Below are 20,336 nucleotides of genomic sequence, written 5' to 3' on the forward strand. Positions count from 1 at the left end.
AGTGAATGCCCAATCCCCATTCATTCTTATCATTTAAAACTTTAGATCTTTTTATTTTTAAACTTTAGCGTTTTACATAAGAGGAGTTGCAGTAATGGTGAAGTTTAAAGGGTTATCTGCAAAGATTAGACTTGATCAGTGTGATCAGCGTTGTGGGCCTTGTAAGATCCTGGCCTTTTATTTAAAAGGAACTGCAGTTTAAGACTTGGTTTCAAAGCTAAGGTTAGACTGAGGTCTAGTCGTGGTAAAAGGATTGGTAGATGGCTAAGGTCACCCTTGGGTTCAGGAAATGCACATGCAAATTATGTGGGTGAGGGTGTGGTGGATAGCAGCCTATAGGACTCTGGAAAGTTCAGCCACCCCTGTCAGTGAGGACATTGCTGACTGCTGACTGGACCCTGTAATCCCAGTCTGTTTGCAGCTTCAGTATCATGTGTACTATTTGATGCCAGACTTTAACTTCTTAATTTCAATGCTTGGCAATCTGCTTGAAAGTGTGCAACCACTTCATGTGCACAAACCCACAAATATCCCAGAGGTGAAGCTGTTCTGAATGGAGGGTTGGGTTACAAGTCTTCTGAGTCAGCATCTTGGACTGTTCAGCATTTACAAGAAACATTTTGTAACAGTTATTGCAACAGAAATGGGTCATCACAGCTGACGCTGAAAGCATGCATACACACACACACACACACACACACACACACACACACACACACACACACACACACACACACACACACACACACACACACACACAAAGCTCTCACGGTTTTGAATAGTCAATGTGAAAGTTGATGTACTGTCTACTTGTGGTTTCTCCAGGAGAGAAATTCATACTATATTTTACATTTTTTATATGTAATATTCTAATTGGACTAGCTGTTGTGATTGCAGGAAAGGGAACCAAGTGCAGGAATCTGAAAGAGGAAGAAATAAGTTCTCAAAGACAGTAAGACAGGACTATTTATACACACGTCAGGAGGTTGAAAACAGGAGGATAAACAGACACAAGGTCATCACACAGGTGAAGACAATGGCAACGAGCTAGGAGGTGAAATAAAATTAAACATGAAACGCAGAAGACAAATTATTACAAAACTAAAATGGGACATGAATAAGAATAACTGCAGCAGGGAAATGCTTAGACATGAATAAACAACATGGGAGGAGGACAAAGTGGAATACAGAGAGTAAGATCCTGAAGGGACTAATTAAATATATAAGTAAAAAGTATAAATAAAGTATAACTAGAACAGGACTAAAAAATAAATGAAAATCATCTCATGGGTCAAATTAATACAATTCAGAATTAGAGGGAACATTCATGCTCCATTCTTTGGTCTCATACCTTCATATTTCTAGAATATCATTTTTTTCAGCAACTCAAACCTGCTTAAAATCAACCGTCTTGTTTGTTTGTTTGATTTCGTCTCCTTTAGCCTCTACCTCTTGTTATGTATAGCAGGATTGTGGGTGTGACTGGCTGCGCTGTGCTGTTTGCATGTGCTAAATGTTGCCGCTGTGTTTATGTTAAAAGACTAATTCAAGTGGAAGATTCTTGAATATTTTCCATTTCCCTCAGACATATTTTAGTAATGCTGATTATTTTTGCACTGATGTGCAATATCAATCCATTTTCTTTAAAAATACTACAAATGACATGAAAGTCTGATCAGTTTTTAGTCAAATAAATATTCAAATTCAATCACTACTGCAAGAATTCAAAAGAGAATCTCATAGATAAAGATAGAAGCAACTGATTATATGGACGATTTTTAATTTTTATACTTTGCATTACCAGCGCTGGTCCACAAGATAGCACTATTGGTGTAGCATATGAACAGTTACAGCCCTTAAAGAGAAAGCGCACACTTGATTTTTAATCCTTTCATGCTGTTTGGGTCAAATTTGACCCATTTTCAATTTTAACAGATGTTAAATTCATCAGGCCCTTTGATGACTGAAGTGAGTGAAAATACACAAAACCAAAACATTAAAAAATAAATAAATAAATATATATATACATACAGATATATATATATATATATATATATATATATATATATATATATATATATATATATGTGTGTGTGTGTGTGTGTGTGTGTGTATTTTTTTTTACACTGGTGTAAAGATGATTCAAATTTTTATATACCGTGGCTGTTCAGACCCATACATACTTCATACTGAATATTAAATCCACCAGCGTGGTTCAAAACAAGGTAAATGTTGGTTTTTGGGAATACTGAAATTGTGAGACTGCACATACCATGTCTGCATGTTTTTTTTATGGGACAGGCCTGTCAGAACTCTGCCGCAACGCAAGTGCTCTAACTGCAAGTCACATTTTTTTAACCATACATTAATACACTCCAAAAATAATTCTGCCCAGAAATACTGACTTTAACTCATTTATTTACATATAAGTTTCCCCATTTAATGTTACAACATAAATAAAATGTAATATGTTACATTTAATGTAATATGAAATTTACTATGCACTCCGTTTATACCAAGCACATATTTCTTAATGGTTAATTATTTGAGTAAACAAATCTTTAACTTTATATATTTTGGTTGCGTTTTGCTTAATTGTTACTTTTAAGGATGAAGAATCTTTTATTTTTGAGTGTACAGTGTTTTATTCTGTACAATTCAAACACTTTAACCACTTCATGTAATTTAGAACCACGAGTTTACCTAATACGCAGGTCTTTGGATGATGAGAGGAAGCTGGAGTACCCAGAGAAAATCCACCCAGGCACTGGGAGGAGCTGCCAACTCCACACAGAAAGACCCCAGCTGAGGTTCACACTATGAAACCTCTTACAGTAAGAGGAAAGTCTTAATCATTCTGCCACTGTGCCATTTTAATAAGTGTGGAAAACACATGTGCACGTCCCACACATGCAAGACTGTTTTGAATGCGCAGACTGTTTTGCAATAATGCAGCACTTTGTAATGTTTTGTGTTTGAGGTGTTTATTAATGTTGAATTGATATTATTAATTATAGAGGATAGCTGCACATATGCTACTGTCTTCTTGCTTGCTGACCTCTGACACAGTAATTAATGATTAATCATCAGTTTATTAACATCAACTAGGCTGTTTATACATTCTAAAGAGATCAGTAGTTCAAATGTCTGTATAGACACAAAATCCTACTGGCATGAAATATGAGGAAACAAATCTTTAAGAGCTAAAAATTTTATTAAAAAAATATCAAGAAGTACAAAGAGACATTCATCTATTTACAAAAACACAGAAGAATAAAAACAGGATACAACAGAGTGGAGATAAAATATAAGCACATATAAAAAAATTAAATAAAAAAAAACTACAATCATTTCATGTCCATGTTTGTTTTTGTTTGTTTTTGTCAAAGTGACTTTGTTGAGGGTTCAGAGGTCATATGAGGTGCTTTTTCTTTCAGAGAGCTTAAAAGACAATCACATGGCAGCTGTGGAGGGTTCCACTGGGGAGGAAGTGGTCTTCTGCTTTTTATCTCTAAATTCACAAAAAACAAACAAACAGTGCACTCATTAGAAAAAAAAAAGTCATTTATTACTTTATTTCTATAAACTGAAGCGATTCACTAATAATCTAACATTATTATTTAGACAATCAGTGTACTGGATGTAAAACTTGGATGAGTGTGGTGAAGTGTACTCACATGATGTTAGTCAGGAGTTTTTTCACGGCCTTCAGTTCGGGGTTCAAGCAATAGCGGAGGCCACTGTTCAAGGTAACACTGTTGAAATAGAAAATAGAGGTAAGTTCAATTTAAATGGAAAAGCTAAGAATACCCTGATACATATAGACAAGCTATTTAAATTCACTGATCCTACAAGTATTTTTCAAAAATCATTATCTACCTTAAAAAGGCATTTTTAGTTAGGATGCATTTAATTTTCACTGTCATGCAATTTCTTGTGTGATGCTTTATTAAAGCTTAACAAATCTTCAAGTTGAATTAATCAAAAGTAATAATGAAAAAAAAAAGTCATATTAAAAAAAAACTTACACAATCTCCACTTTGTTGCAGAAGATGGTTGCTTGGTAGATCTGTATGTCCTTTATTTCAGTCTTCATGCTGATACGATTCCTGACACGGTGACACAGACACTGCTGTCCTGATTGTTTGACTAGAAAAGAAGGCAATGAAAAAGAAATTAATATTTGACGTGCACAAATTCAAGTTTGCTTAATTTCAACCAAGAATCTAAATCATCTGAAAGGACAAATAAAGAAAGAAACTTACGTTGGGCCTGGGAGATGCAGACCATGACAGCCAGGAGCAGAAACGCTTTGATGAGGGTGGACATTGCTGGTTTCAGGATGACACCGGTGCTGAAAACGTGCAGCAAAGATAATAATGAAGCCAGAGAGAGACTTGCAACAATTAAAGACTGATTGTTGACAGGAGTGCTGTGAGGATTCGACTCAGAGTGGGCTCTTAAATACTTACTTTGGCTGCATACGTAATCTTTCCTGTGACAAAGGGAAATTTTTGAGAGTGGAAAGTGAAACTCAAAAATGCCACAAAATAGAAAAAGCCACCCCCCCACTCCTTCTCAGCTCTGTGTCTGGTGGTACAACATTTTGACATTTTGTGGTAATATGATAGATTACAAGAGAACATTAAACCTTTTTGCATAACAATTACAAGTTCCCACACAGATGAACTTCTATTCTGAATGTTTGTGTGAACAGGCAAAGTCACAAGGACATTTATTTCTTAAACATTTTGCATAATGAATTCATTTTGATAAAAACAAAACAAAACAAAAAACAAAACAAAACAAAAAAACCCCACATCAACCATCAAAACATTTAGGTCATGTGAGAAGAGAAACCTTTCTAACCTGTGAGAAATAAAAGGAAAAACATTTGGGCCATGTTAAATATTCATATGGCACCAAATAAGTGCGTTTAGGATTGTAGACATAATTCAAACGGAGCATCAGAATGAGGAAGCAAGGTAATTTAGGAGTTATAATGTCACATGTTTGCTGGTGCCTGTTGTGCTGATTTGAGTATTTCAGAAACTGCTAATCTACCGGGATTTTCCTGAGCAACAATCTCAAGGGTTTACAGAGAACGGCCTGAAAAACAGAAAATATCCAGTGAGCAGCAGTTCTCTGTGGGATAATTCCTTGTTGACGCCAGAAGTCAGAGGAGAATGATTTAGTCGCGTCGAGGTGATACAAGGCAACAGCAACTCATTTAACCACTTGTTACAATCAAGGTATGAAGAAGAGCATTTGTTGTGAATACACAACACATTGAACCTCAAAACAGATGAGCTACAGCAGCAGAAGACCACAAGAAGTGACACTCATGTCAGCTAACAACAGGAACCTGAAGCTTAAAATTTACATGGGCTCACCAAAATTGCATAACATAAGATGGAAAAACATTGACTGGTCTGATGAGTCAACATGTAGGTGATAGGGTCAGAAAGAACATGGGCACATGGATCCATCCAGCTCTGCGTCAACAGTTCAGGCTGGTGGTGGTTTAATGATGTAGGGAATCTTTTCCTGGCACTATTTGGGCCCCTCGATATCAGTTGAGCAGTGTAACAAAACTCAAATCATCTCACATCAGTTTCTTGAACATTGCAGTGAGTGCACCGTACTCAAATGGCCTCCTCATCTGTCAGATGTCAGTCCACTAGATCATCATGGATGTGTAGCTGGCAAATCTACAGCACCTGTGTGATGCTGTCGTGTTAATTTATGGACCAAAATCTGTGGGGAATGTTTTGGCAACGTGTTGAATCAATGCTGCAAACAATTGCTGAAGGCAAAATGAGGTCCTGGTAAGGTATATCTAACTAAGTAAGCTGTGAGTTTAAACTTAATGCAGAAAAGATAATACATTATAGAGCCCATTGCTGGAAAATAAGAGTTCTCAGGGGTATCAGTTGTCTCTAGAAGACTTAATGTGAGCAAACTGTCAAATATCCCAGAGCTGTAGCCATTCTAAATGGAGGGATAAGTTAGTGTGTTGGACTAAGCAGCTTTTACAGGAAACATTTAGTTGCAGTTATTGCAACACATCGGCGTTGCAGCGGATATTGAAAGCTCACACACACATGCTGTACATAAAATAAGCTCTCAAGGCCTTGGTTAACAAACTAGAAAGCTGCCACTATTTAGATGTACTGGCTATGGTTTTGTGAGAGCTGAAAATTATGTTGAATTTCATGTTCTTTATATCAAATTCATAATAGACTGAAAAAAAATATATATATAAAAAATGGGGGCAGATTAAAGTGTTTCACAGTTAAAAAATGACAACTTCTGCTTCCATTAAACATACAGTTCACTTACACGTGCATTTTCCACAATGTACCATTTCATATAATCCTAACATTTGCTTAAAAAACATGTTTGCATTAATAATTAGTTGCTTAGCTTACCTGCTTTATTCCTATAACTTTTTTAAAGTTGTGTTTTATTTTATGTTTTAACTTTCTGCCCCAAAATAATAATGGATTTAACATTTCCTCCTTCATATCAAGCTTCGTGGAATTTTTTAATGAAATTATTTAATTGAATAAACCAGAAAATATATATATATATATCTGAGCTAAATAGGGAGCAAATGCACAAATAAAGTGAAACAAACTTTTTCTTTAATTATATCATTTTATTAATGTTCAAACATCAGAAAAATACTATCACATGATAATACAATAAAAATCCTTCTCTTTTTATTGCTATCATAACAAAGGCAGATATTTGAACAACTTATACAACATGTAGGCTTTTTCTTTCTTTCTTTCTTTCTTTCTTTCTTTCTTTCTTTCTTTCTTTCTTTCTTTCTTTCTTTTTTTTTTTTGTGCAACACGAGGGCATGATGTTACATGCATCAGTGGTTTGACACCTTTAGCATTCTCATCTCCAAATGAGAAAGGTGTGAGTGCTCGGAAAAACACGCAGCTTTGTTTTATTTCTTTCCATTTGTAGTAAGCGGTAGTTGTGCATTTGTGACATTTCTGGTGTGAATAAATCGGTAATCTCTGACTTATCTGACTATCTGCCTTCTGTCTTTGGTTTGATTTTGACACACCAGATAAAATCTGATCAGATCTGATAAGAAAAGCCACCAAGATCAAAGCCTTGAGCAAATATGGTTTCAAAAGAAAGCTTCGGAGTTTCAGTTTTATTTCCCTTTTCATTTGACACTTGGCAAACTGAAATTCAATCAACTTTTATTTTCTTCTTCTTTTTTTATAACCTATTTTCAGCTGCAAGAAGGTCAGAAAGCTAGAATGAAACAGAAAGTGATGTAATAAGAAGAATTCACATTAGTTTCCTGTAAAAGCTGTGATGTAGAGAACCAGCAGCTTAAAAAATGAGGAAAGGAGGATGAAATTAGTGTTTATAGTATTAATCAAAGGGGTTATGTCTCTAAAATGTCAACTCTGAGGACTTCAGAAACATGTTTGGCATTCACCCAAACTACAAAGCATCTCGTTTGCAGCCATGCAGAAGGTTTTGGTTTGACTTACTGCAACTTCTGACATATCTGTCTACGTCTGGGGTGATGTGGGTGATGTCCCGTGATGGTGGGCTGCTGCAATCCAAATCATTCACATCGATTTCAATACTTAAGTGTGAAAATCTGTTTTTGGGGGCAGAAATGATGGTTCAAGCACTGTAATGTTTAATTTAAAATGTAATACAATTTTAAAAGGGCTTTCTGAGAGGTTGCATGCAAAAAGATCTTTAAAAAACAAAAATCATTGGATTCGGAGATTAAATGTAAAATATTAAACCAAAGATTCAAACAAATGTCAAAGTGGAGGCATGCTATTTTAAGACACAGGGATCTTCCCTTCCAATAAAAAGCGAGAATGGGGACTTTTTTTCTTGCGGTGCCAGACTGAACACCAGTAGTCGCTTGGTCAGCAAATGTGACCTCTCTAAAACGACACAGAAGCGCTTATAACGTGTAGAAAACTATGAATCAAATCAAAACCTGCTCTCACAGAGAGATTTAGAAATCACGCTTTTTTATTCAGTGCTTCCAACGCAGATTAACTGTATTTCCGTGCACTTAGCACGCTTGAATATTTTATATGTACTTTTTGTTAATATTTAATGGCTTTTCCCTTTTGTGGGTACAGCTTGTTCTTTCAGATATTCTGGCACAGGGACAAAAATGTGGTGCAGCTGCAGTCCAACGGAGAGCGGTGGAACAGATATGGCCAGGAACATAAATGGAAAGTGGCTTTTTCCCCTCCCTATTAGCCCTAATGGTAGTGGGGTCAAAGTGAGTTTGTGTATATAAGGGGATTGCCAACCTTACATATTAAGAATATATTTCCTTTTTGTGAGGCTGTGTGCCGCTTTACTTGTGGTGAATACCACAATGTGTGACCCCGTATAGGAATAAACCAACAGGAACTAGCAACATCAGCAGAGTCTCTTCCTGTACAAACTTTCTAGACAAGCCCAGCGTGGTTGCACTTCTCATTTCATTTAAAAAGTGATATTTCTTATTAGGAGTAGAGGTATGATGAAATACAAAGCGACTAAACAATATTTCTTGTTGTGGAAAAGGAAAGAGGAAACAATTTAAAGGGATTTTCTAACCGTTTTATGCACATAAGTCATGCAGACTCCAACTCAAAGGCTTTGAATTAAAAAAAAAAATACAACTTTATAAAAGCCGTTGCTTCAGGCTTTGTTGTTTAGATCGTGATCTAAACTCATAAGGTTGAGAAGATGTAAACGAAAGTTTTCACAAGAGTTTATGTAGTCAGGAGAAAGTACACAATGGTACAACTTGACACTTCCATAGGAAATAAGATGCACTCAAGCCATTCATCATAAGCAAGTGCAGGCACACCTATAAAAGCGGACATTTTGAAAGTTTGCTGCTCTGAAGCATTCAGGTTTGGATTCAAAGAACAAAGAAAATAAGAAAGAAAAGTTAATGACAGCATAATTTAAGAAAAAGTGAACAAGTACGGCTTGTTTGGAAAGATTGCCTGGGAAAGACTGTTCTCTCTAAAAAGCACACGGCAGCGTGGCCAAAGTTTGCCAAGTAGCATCTGAACAAACAACAAGAGTTCTGGAACAATGGATAGATGGATCTGGATAGATGAAACCAATAAAACCAAAGTGCAGACGTTGGGTGATAATGCACAGCACCATGTCTGCTACAAAACAAACGCATAACAGCACAAACACCTCGTACCAGCTGTCAGGCACGGTGGTGGAGGGGTGATGATTTGGGCTTGTTTTGCAGCCACAGGGATCTTGCAGTGATTGAATTGACCATGAAATCCTTGTATGCTAAAGTCTTATAGAGTCAGATATGAGGTCATCCGTCTGACAGGCAAAGCTTGGGTGAAATTGGGTCACACAACAAGCCTATGATGCTCAAAACAGCACTGGATACCAACCCTCCCACCCCCCACCCCCACTCCTTCTCAGCTCTGTGGCTGGTGGTACAACATTTTGACATTTTGTGGTAATATGATACATTACAAGAGAACATTAAACCTTTTTGCATAACAATTAAAAATTCTCACAGAGATGAACTTGTATTCTGAATGTTTGTGTGAACAGACAAAGACACATGGACATTTATTTCTTAAACATTTTGCATAATGAATTAATTTTGATAAAAACAAAACAAAAAACAAAACAAAAAGCAGACTGAAAAAGAAAAGAATTGGAGTGCTCCAATGGCCCAGGCAAAAGCTGGACCTCAACCTGACTGAAATACTTCGGAGAGGCCTCAAGAGAGCTGTGCATGAACAAATGCCGACAAACCTCAATTAACTTAAGAAGCACTGTAAAGAGAGGGCGTTGAAATTCCTCAGCAATGTGACAGACGGATCTTTCAAAAGTCATACCGAAAACCCGTGTCAACTTGATGCTGTTAAATGTGTTCAACGAGCTGTTGAATCATGGGGAGTTTTTCACGAGTCTCGCAAAGAATCCTGTGAAAAGTTTCACATGTGTATGTGTGGTTCCCAAGCGTGGTGAACTTTTTCCACAACATGGTTAAGATGCTTCCTTATTTTTTAATTGTTTATGGATCAGTGGTACTATATAGTTGAAATATGTAGTAGAAAACAGTTTTGATAAGGAAGAGTTACCTTAGTCCATCCATTCATCCATTCGCTTCGGCTTATCCTTATCAGGGTCGCGGTGGTTGGGTGGGTGGGGGAGCTATCCCAGTTATCATAGGGTGAAAGGCGGGGTACATCCTGGACAAATCACCAGTCTGTTGCAGGGCTAACAGGCTGCTGACCTGGTACCATAGTGTGCCTAAAACACAAAACAAAACCTTAGTAAATTACTAAGGTATATTTATACTGCTCAAAAACAAGGGAAATTAAGGGAACACTAAAATCACACACTGGGTCTTGACAGTTGAAAATCTTTACTGAAACACTAGCTATGAAGAAAATAATTTAATATGATTTTGAAAACTAAAATCAGCAACCCTTTGAGGCACGGTCTGAAATATACACCAAAAATCTAAATAATAATAACAATTATTAATAATTTACTAGCAGTCAACTGTCAGTTTGATGCAAATAGATCTCATCTTCCTGTTGAGGTAAGTGTGAAATGCAGCATGTCAAAAACCACCAAATCTTTCTCCCTCTTAACGCTGACACATCTTTTCTTTCCTTTATGGTTTTTATGGTGTTTTTCTTTTTTTTTCTTCCTTTTTTTGGCTGAAAGAATTCTTCAGTTATAATAACATTATAATAACGTTGTATCAACACCAGGGAAAGTACATGATACTGCATGTGTAACACTGAACATAGAAATCTAACACACAACAAACTGAGATCACACTTTGAATTTCACTAACAGAACACACACACTAAGTATTATATACAGCGAATATATATTTGATTAAAACATATCTCATCCTCGGGGTACTTGTGGTTCTCCCCCCAACAAATCTCTTCTTCTTTTACTTAAGCAATAATAAGAAGTGGCAACAGTAATAATAATGTTTATGATAATCTGGCTGCAGATAAGAATGTTTCCCATAGTACCAGTAAGTCCCAAACTCTATAAAAAAATCTGATATTTGGTTTAAAATATTGCTTTCAGAGAAATAAATAACCTTACAATCAGCAACTTTTTTGGCATTATTTTGCTCATATAAATATTGTGTACGGAAGAACTAAAATGCTTTACTTCCTCCAGTCACAATAATTGTATTCAGTACTCATAGTCACTGCTGCTACTTTCTAGTAACCCCGATTGATCAACACAAGAAAAAATGCTCCGCAGAGAATGCTTCATTATGTGTAAAAACACGGAAATTGTTCAGTTAATTTGCTAAAAGAATAAAGTACTTTCTTCAGCACTGTGCAAAAGTCTTGAGCCAACTAGTTTCCATACACGTTTTGTTAGGAAAATGGGAAATAGCAAATATAATATATAAGGCAAAAACTGAGTTTTTACAATTCTAATGAGCTTGAAAATTAATATTTGGTACGATCAACTTCAACACAGGCTGAACTGTCAGAAAAGCTTTCTTCTAATTTCTTTAATTACTAGGACCATCAAAACTCTTCTGCCTTTTGTTCTCTTCTATGTCTATAAACACATCACATTGCCACACTGCTTCAAAGGTCTACAACTTATAAAACACCCTCAGGAAGCCTGAGAAATATGACTCGAAACCACTTTAAAGCTTGGAAGGAAAATATAAGGAGACAAGACGCCCTCAGACGTCTGCCAGGCAAGCTCGCTCTCCTCATTTACTTCATTATTGTATTTTCTATACATTCATTTTGTTTCTTTGTTCTTTTTAAAGATGCTTTAAGCAGATTGTAGTTCAGCAAAAACAAGTGCAAAGTGCAGGCCTTTACTTGACATAGGTTTGAGTACAATTATTTTTTGTATTTTTTTTTTATCTATATGGATATAGTACAGGTATAGAACTCATTAAATGTTTAGTAAAATTTATTTAGAAAATTAATGATAAACATCAAATGAAAAAAAATGTTTTTATCAGAAATTTTATTTGTTTTTTAAGCATGTATAAGCAGTATACATACAATGTAGTATATCTACATACTTATGCAGGAACATTGTATTGTATTGTGTTTAAACTGTAACCTGTTATTATAACGTACATATTAAAGTCATAATAAAGTAACATGATATTTAGAATCCACATATATGATTCCTATATGCTGATATGTTGTCAATACAAACAGTGAAATAAGAAACATAGTTTTAAGTAGCTCTATATAGAATTATTACTACTTTTACACTTAGATCAGTCTATTGACCTTCAAGGAGAGGTCAGAGGTCAGATAAGACATGCTATTATAGATCCTTATACAACTCATCAGTCTTGTAAGAATCTAAATTTTTAAGTTATAAGGCATTTTGTCAATTTTGGATCAATAAATTATTAAGCTGACCTTGAAGACCTTGGTGGTTGTAAGCCGGGTTTGAATGGATTGTTAATATGACTCCTATCTACACCCCTATAAAGTCTTTCATTCAAAACTTTTTGAGTTTAGTTAAGTTTAGTTACAGGCAGAATGATGACATGAGCGCACACAACCAAAAACATAACCTTCTTGAGTTAATAATGAGTAGCTCGAGACTTTTTGCACAGTACAGTACACTAATGAAGGGGGGGGGGGGGGTTGCTTGGTTTAGGGGAACTGACCCTCTGCCCCTGACCTCAAACAATGGAGTATTATTCTACTTTATAGTCGCCTTTTAACTTAGGTTACAGATGGTGTATGTATTAAATATCAACAGCCTGGCCTTGAAAGCATACAGCCTTCTTTGGATCCAACCTTGGACTCAAGGCCAAAACATTCGGTTGTCAGTACAGTTATGACCTTGTCTTTGACCCTTAAATCCCTAAACTGACAGTCTTTGAAAATAATTATGTACAATAAAGAGAGTAAGAACGGCTTACGGGAGATTTACTGTTATAAAATGTCCAATGAATCAGTTATGTAAAGTGTTTTCTTGAGTAGTAATGATAGAAGCCTGCCCTCTAGTGTCTCTTATTTAGTAGAACAGCCATGACCTGTTTAGTTTTTTCTGCACACGCCTCATTGAACCTTTTTATTCTACATGCAGATCATTTGTGCTTTGGAATGTGAAAATGTATTAGTGTGGCATTGTGTCCTTCAACATCACCTTTTCCAGTTATACCTTACTGCATGCATCGTTGTTGCTGTCCTACCAGTGCAGCAATAAATAACCAGCATCTTGCATGTTGAGGTTCACCAGTGCCATCTTTGCTCTGTCCGTGTCTCTCCATACTTGTGTTTACCAGTGCAGGATCCCATGACAGTTACCATAGAAACTTCGGCGCTGGCACCAGCAGAGCCAAGAGTGGAGTTCATTTCTGAAGGGTCTCCGTGTGCAGGAAAATAAAGCCTGCAGCTGAGGGGAAAAGCACGTTTCACACAATCTGAGAGAGAGTATCAAAAGACTGCTTTATTTCTTCATGTCATTTACAAACACTGGAAGATATTAAAAAGGACATTACAGAATTGCTCATTTTCATGGTTTGTTATGATCACTGGCATACATTAAGAGCAGAAAGGTTGTAATAGTGAATATTAACACTGATATAATGTTACAGATGGACAATTGTAGTAGTCTTTACTTGTCTCTGTATCTTTTCAAATGTGTATTTCTATGTGTCTCCTAATGTCAATGTCTCACGCACTGACACAAAAGATTAGGATATTTTACTGGAGAATGTCACATTGACTGTCCATTTACACGTTACACCTCAGCAATGGCAGGAAGCATACAAGCTCGAGTGCGTGCCTCCCTCCACGCCAACCTGCAGTCAGAGATCCACTGAGAGATGAGGGACTGTTTGATGGCTGGATTCAGCCTCTCTCCCTCTGCCTTTCTGCAAGCTATGCTGGCTTCTGACCTGGCCAAGGTGTGTTTTGGGGAGATGTTTGGAACTGAAGTGTCAGTTTTGCTGTTTAATTCAGAGCAACTGCCCTCATGTTGTTGTGGGAAATCTGGATTTGAACCAAGGGCAATGCTGTGGGCTCGCACGCACACTCTGCTCTCCCATACGCTGCCGTGCTGCCTCATAAACCTCCCCTCGACAAATGCTCTCCTCCTACCTCCAGAGAGGGTAGAGAAGCTGTTCTGGTGTCCATAAATATACTCAAGAGGGTCAGAGTTGCCAAACTTCAGCTGTCTGTTTAGTTCTTTCCCCTCTGCCTGCTGCGCATCAGCAGCACGTGCCTCCTCTTTCGGGTTGTATTCAATCCACGATGGCCTCAGCTTCTGCTGCGCAGTGTCCTGCTGCTGTGTGTGGAAACTGTCCGGGGAAACATCCCGGCTGGGAAAAGTGGGGTGGGCCAGGTGGCAGATGGAGAGGAGGTAGTCCTCCGATGACAAAGCCTGGCAGTGACCAGCATTATGGAGAGTGTTGGCTTCGTTCAAATCTCTAACCGTCTCCTCGCTGCCCTCTCTGATTGTGGGCAGCGTCAGTCTCCTCTTGGACAGCAGTCTGGACCGTGGCCGCATAGCTGAGAGAAAGACAAGACGGGAGAGGTCTCATTTAGATGGGGAAAAAAACTGTGTAATGTGAAATACTGCATCCAAGTCTCAAAAAAGCGGAATCCTTTAGGAAAATATAATCACCATTTGGAAAACTGGATATTTTGATAGATGTGACACATTCCTGATAGGGTCAGAGCAGCGTATGCAATCTTACTTCCTAGTTTACAAAGTGAGTGCCCTGTTTGTGTGTGTCATTTATGTCGAAACTTGCTATATGTGTCTCCACACGATACAGATAAAAAAATTAATCTGTGCACTATTATCTCACGAACTGACTTATAACTTCTGGAGTTAATTTCTCATTTGTACACACTGTTGTGTTGCATTGTATTTGCAACAATCTTTCCTCAGTTTCTTTTGAAAAGCCTCTTGTTTAATCACCTCATCAGTCTAATGTGTTTTTCTAATGACATAATGTGCATCTGGACATTGCTCACATTGCCCGAAGCTCCCAAAACACACCCGACTACAACTGCTGGCTGTATCGATAAAACCAAGTAAACATAGAAGCCTCTCCTCTCCCTTCCCTTCATTTCAGGCACCGTGCGCTGCTTACTCTGGAGTTGTGTGTGTTGACCGTTCAATATACAAACAATCCCAGCGAGAGGCTGCACACACAGAAGACTGTTTCGTGGGATCTCAGACACGTAAAGCCTCAAACTGTTTCAGAATGTGGAGCGCCGAGTTGTTATAACCCCGAGTGTAGCCCACAATATATGCTTGTATTGACCTCGTGACAAAAATAGCGCAAGCCAAACCAAAATGCCAGCCTCTCCCAGTTTCTTCCAAGGTGTAACCACTGCTAAATATAGACCACACCTTCTGTATACAACAGCTAAAAATGGATCCACGGCGGCAGCTCGAGGCTGAAGCACAAAACAGGCACTCTGTGTGTGTGTTCGTCATGCATTCTCAGGAATAATGTAAAGGTTTTCTGCTAAATTTGCCTTCACACTCACCTTTACGGATGATCTTTGTTGAGTCCGCCGAATCTTTTCTTGTCCCTTCTCCCGGTGCAGCTTTAAATAGCAGCCTGCATCCGTCGCTCTCTTTCTCTCTCTTTTTTTGTCTCCTCAATTTTATTTACGATCCTCTGTTTTCATCTGCTGCTGCTTGTTAATTGTGCTGTGAAGCTTCAACTGTCTCTGACCAGCGGCAGAGGCAGAATGCAGGTTTATCTTCTCCTCACATCCCCCCTCCCTCTCCTCCACCTCCTCCTCCTCCTCCCTCTCTCTCTTGCTCCCTCTCTCCCTCGCTTACTTTTGGTTTGCCCTCCTTCCCTGCTTCTAAAAATAGACACACCATCCATTTCCTCAGCCCCAGCACTGTCTCTGGCTGACTGTATTGATGGAGCGAGAAAAACAGATGCAGAAAAAAGAGGGAAGAGGAAGGAGACTCAGACACAGATGTAGCAAAGGAGGGGTGGTGAAAGAGAGAGAGAGAGAGAGGAAGAGAGGAAGAGAAGAAAACAACAAAACAAACAAACAAAGTGGAGACAGGTTTATTTTTTCCACATTTTTTTTCATCTTATAAGATGCCATTTCTAAAAATGTCTCATTGTAAATGAACACAGTCAGCCACTGTAATTTTGGTAAATGAACGATTCCTTCTAAAACCAAAAATGGAAAAAGGACTGCAGAGCTGTAAACATGTTGTGTAAAGCTTGTGACATACATCATGCAGATAATCTGATCAGATGGGCTTTGGCATGTTTGCTCTGTGTATGCATGTGTGTGTGTTTATGCGTGTGCACGTGTGTGCACATAATGCAAACAACACATTGCAGTGATCATGGGAGCACTGACTTATGGAAACCCGTCTCATGATTCACATGAGTCAACAGTTCCCCTCTACAGATACATTTCTGACTCTTTAGACCTTTAAAAATTGAAATGCTTTTTACACCTGATTGAGTTTTCATAGACTGTGTTTTATTGTGTTATTATGTTTCATTATGTTTCATTAATACTCAGTGGCAAGCACTAGCAGATTGCAGTTTACAGAAACAAAGACTCAGAGCCCACCAGGAAACAGTTTGAATTTCTGGTTAAAAACACATTTAGACACTCGTCCAAAAACACTTCAGCTTGTCTTAAACTGGACTATTTGAAAAAAAGAGCATTTCGAGGATTTGGAGCAGACATAAAGAGAGTTACGTAAACAAAAACAGTGTCTCCTCTGCAGTTCGTGGTAAACGGGGCTGCTATTTGTCACTTGGGTAAAGACTTCAAAACTGGGTCGCAGGTGGTGGGATGCACACAATACTTTTCATTTCTCCTAATCAGACTTTCATTGCTGTTAAAATTGAATTGATTTCCTTTTAATCTAGAAGCCTCTTTTACAGTTTATTTGGGTCGTTCATCTTAAACGATAATATTCTGCTGGGCAAACTTCTTGCTTGTAAAGAGGATTCAGTTTTTGTCAGTCAGTTGTGGCCATCTTCCTGATGTACTTCAAGATGTTTATTGTCTCATCCTGGACTGTGGTTCTGACACACCAGTCCTCGGCCTTCCTCCTTACCGTACAGTCTCAGGGTGCTGGATTTGGGGTGAACCCTTCTATGCATGGTCAGAAGCTTCCTTATCTTGATATCTTTGGCTTCTCCTCCTTTGGCCAGCTTATTATCCCAGCAGGGTGTCTGATCCCTGGCAGGGCATAGGAGTTGATGGGCAGGATTTTGTTCTTCCCATTCAGTTTACTCCTCAGGACTTGCCTTACCCTCTGCAGGTACTTGGTGGTTGCAGCTTTCCTAGCGGCCTCTTCGTGATTGCCATTTGTCTGTGGGATTCCCAGGTACTTGTAGCTGTCCTCAGTGTCTGCGATGTTGCCTTCTGGTAGTGCAGTTCCCTCTCTTTGTTATCATCTGACTACACTTCCCCATTCCGAATGACGTTCCAATGTTGTTGCTGTATATCCCGGTGGTGTGGATCAGTGATTCTCTGTCACGTTCACTTCTGGCATACAGCTTGATGTCATCCATGTAGAGGAGGTGGTTGATGGTTGCTCCATAACATAGTTGGTATCCATAGCCAGTCTTGTCAATGATCTCACTGCGGGGACAGAGCATCTCCTTAATAGATCCCATACTTGATGGCGACTTGTGCTATTGGCTTTAAGTTGGCATCTAGAGTTGTTTGCCCCATCCCCAATAAGTTCCTGATTAAGGCTATTAGAGTCCTGTTGATCTTGCATATTTCAAGGAATTCCAGGGTCCATCTGGGGGGGCATTGTGTCATTATCGTAGTCAATCCAGGTGGTGCACAGGTTGGTGAGTCTGGTCTTGTAGTCTCCAGGGATGGATCTATCTACCAGGAGCTGGTGTTTCACCCCTCTGGTATTCCTACAAATTCCTTGCTCATGTATTAAGTCATGTGCCTCTTCATCTTATCTGCTATGATAGCTGTCTTTCTGGTATATCTCTTCAATCGACTGGCTAAGGCTATAAATGTTTGTATGGCAGTTTCCAATGCCTCAGGTATATGCAGCTTGTACTTCTTAGGCACCCCTTTCTTCATTGCATGTTTCTGCAGCTCTGATAGTTGTCCCTCTCTGCCACCTTGATCTTGGCCTCTAGTATCCTTCTCCATGGAGGCCACTGCTTCTTCTGGCTGTTCATCTTTTTGCCAAGCATCTCTGTGATCACTGCTGCCATGGTGTAGATCAGCTAGTTGGTTTTGGTGATGGTCGCATTATGGATTGTCCATAATGCTGCATTCACATCTTCTAGTAGACCTTCAGAAGGTACTTCACTTTGTCTTGGTAAGTGGCTACAGAGGGTCCAAGTTTCCAGCTTCGTCATGATCCTGTATTTCAGGTCAGCTCGTCTTGCACTCGGTGCTCCTTCTTTCGTATTGGAGGCTTGGTACCCAATCTCCCCCGTGACCTGACGTTCTGGCTTTCCCTTGCCGTAGCATTTGTGTTGTATCTCATCAATCTCCAGTTGTGATAGCAGTTCTTTCTTCCGAATGTTGGAACACTAAGCTAGTAGTTGTTTCGCCGTCAGTCTGGATGTTGGGTATTGAAAATTCCATAGGTCACACCTCCTCTTCATGTAACCTCTTCCGTTGGGGTTACTTTCGTAGTAGCATTCCAACAGCTCTGTTCTCATCTCTTGCCATCTTGTGCCTTCTTCTTCCAGTAGCCCACTTCTCATCGCCTGACGAGGACCTTGTTTACTCGGGCGATGTCCGAGACGGTAGTACGGCTTCAATTATCTCTCTCTCACTCACACTTGACAAACCAACATGTATTTAAACAACAATATACCCTTACAGTATTGATGACTGCATGGGTGTTTTTTTTTTATCAGCCTATAAAAAGATTTCTGTCTTTTTATAGACCTCTAATGAACTAGTCAGAAGAAACTAAATTTGCTTCACACACACATGCACACAATGGTGCCTGGCTTGCCTCAGTTACATCACACAGACTGTTTAATACAAACAGGCACCACACTGACTGCACAAGTTGATGCTTATTTTGCTAATGACAAACACTAGGCACATAAATGACCGAGCTAGTTCTTATAAAAACAGCAGCAAGCAAATTTATGAAAGAAACAACAAACAAAAGATTATTTTAAGCAACAGCTGTGATGATATCTGTAGCTCTATGTGTGTTTACAGGGAAATAGCTGACTTATCAAGAGCATACCAGAGGCTATTATTCTCAAGCTCCCACTTTCTGATAGCTTTCAACTGTACATGAGCATAATATGATATGATTTATGTTGTGCAGAACTGGGGTCGCTGTAGCTCAGGAGGTCAAGCAGGTCATCTATTAATCCAGAGGTTGGTGGTTCAATCCAAACCTCAATGCCAAATATCTTTGGGCAAGATGCTAACCCTCAGTTGCTCTCTGATGCCTCTATTGGAGTGTGGATGTTAGATAGTAAGCACTTACATAGAACGAGCATAGAAAAAAGTACTTGGATGAATGAGGCAAGTTGTATAAAGCGCTTGGAGTGCTCAGTTCGAACAGAAGAGCGCAATATAGGGACCAGTCCTATTCAACATTCAGAACAACTTCCAATTAGCAGCTACATCATGATATTTTTGGATAACAAAATTCAAACTGGAGACAGCTACCTTGTTAGTTAGTCCAAAAATCCAAAATGTAAAATCAACCGCCCATTTCTTTCTCCAAGATTTACAAAAATTTTGAATTACTTTTGTGTTTTTTAACCAACATTTGTTAAAGGTTGTAGTTATGATTGCTACAACCCATGGCCTTTTTTCTTACTCTAAAATCTTTTTACAGTACAGCTTTGTGCTTTTTAATAAATGTAATTTTAAAAAAAGGAGATCCGTATCTACCACAGTATTAAAGTTTAATACTTATTCATTCAAAAAAGTGAATTGTTCATCCATCTAACAGTTTATATGCAGCTTACAACACCGTGTGACTGGTTACAGATAATGCCAGCACTGTCACAAAGCTGCAAGTCTGGACTTTTAATGCTGATGTAAAACACATCTATTCAGTCTTGTTTTATGCATATCTTCTCACCATCATTAGCCCCATATTTACAGCCACTTGTGTATTCACTAAGAATTTGACAGTCACAGGAGGATGGCTGTGTTTTGTGGCTGATGGGAGCTTGAATGTGCTGCCCGAGGGATTCTTGGAAATGGTCGGATACAGCCTCTGAAGGGCAGAGAGTGAAATTTTCCACAGAAAGATGATTATTTCAAAGAAAACGTTGTTTGGAAATTATTGAGAAAAAGAAATCAAATTATAGGGAGTGGACAAAATAACAAGAG

General features: G+C 38.5%; 2 protein-coding genes across 2 annotated transcripts; both read right to left on the reverse strand.

Annotated features, from left to right (window-relative positions):
* Positions 1-3,195: 3,195 nt before the first annotated feature.
* On the reverse strand, positions 3,196-4,450 carry LOC146392286 (C-X-C motif chemokine 6-like). The gene is made up of 4 exons (XM_084944777.1): positions 4,266-4,450; positions 4,029-4,149; positions 3,678-3,755; positions 3,196-3,511 (listed from the first exon to the last, which is right to left on the reverse strand). Exons 1-4 carry the CDS (start codon positions 4,327-4,329, stop codon positions 3,454-3,456), a joined length of 321 nt encoding a protein of 106 aa, XP_084800903.1. The 5' UTR covers positions 4,330-4,450; the 3' UTR covers positions 3,196-3,453.
* Positions 4,451-13,451: 9,001 nt separating this feature from the next.
* LOC146392287 (uncharacterized) lies at positions 13,452-15,788 on the reverse strand. The gene is made up of 2 exons (XM_084944789.1): positions 15,534-15,788; positions 13,452-14,540 (listed from the first exon to the last, which is right to left on the reverse strand). The coding sequence occupies exon 2, from the start codon at positions 14,536-14,538 to the stop codon at positions 13,771-13,773; it is 768 nt and encodes a 255-aa protein (XP_084800915.1). The 5' UTR covers positions 14,539-14,540; positions 15,534-15,788; the 3' UTR covers positions 13,452-13,770.
* Positions 15,789-20,336: the final 4,548 nt, after the last annotated feature.

The sequence above is a fragment of the Perissodus microlepis genome, chromosome 2, assembly GCF_051167445.1.
Source record: "Perissodus microlepis isolate ML-2025 ecotype Zambia chromosome 2, ASM5116744v1, whole genome shotgun sequence".
In the NCBI taxonomy this organism is placed as follows: domain Eukaryota; kingdom Metazoa; phylum Chordata; class Actinopteri; order Cichliformes; family Cichlidae; genus Perissodus; species Perissodus microlepis.

Coding starts and splice junctions, on each gene's coding strand:
- LOC146392287 (XM_084944789.1), bottom strand. CDS start 14,538: ATGCGGCCACGGTCCAGACTGCTGTCCAAGAGGAGACTGACGCTGCCC.
- LOC146392286 (XM_084944777.1), bottom strand. CDS start 4,329: ATGTCCACCCTCATCAAAGCGTTTCTGCTCCTGGCTGTCATGGTCTGC. Junction 4,150..4,265: donor CTGCATCTCCCAGGCCCAAC/GTAAGTTTCTTT, acceptor CTTCTTTTCTAG/TCAAACAATCAGGACAGCAG. Junction 3,512..3,677: donor AAACTCCTGACTAACATCAT/GTGAGTACACTT, acceptor TTGTGAATTTAG/AGATAAAAAGCAGAAGACCA.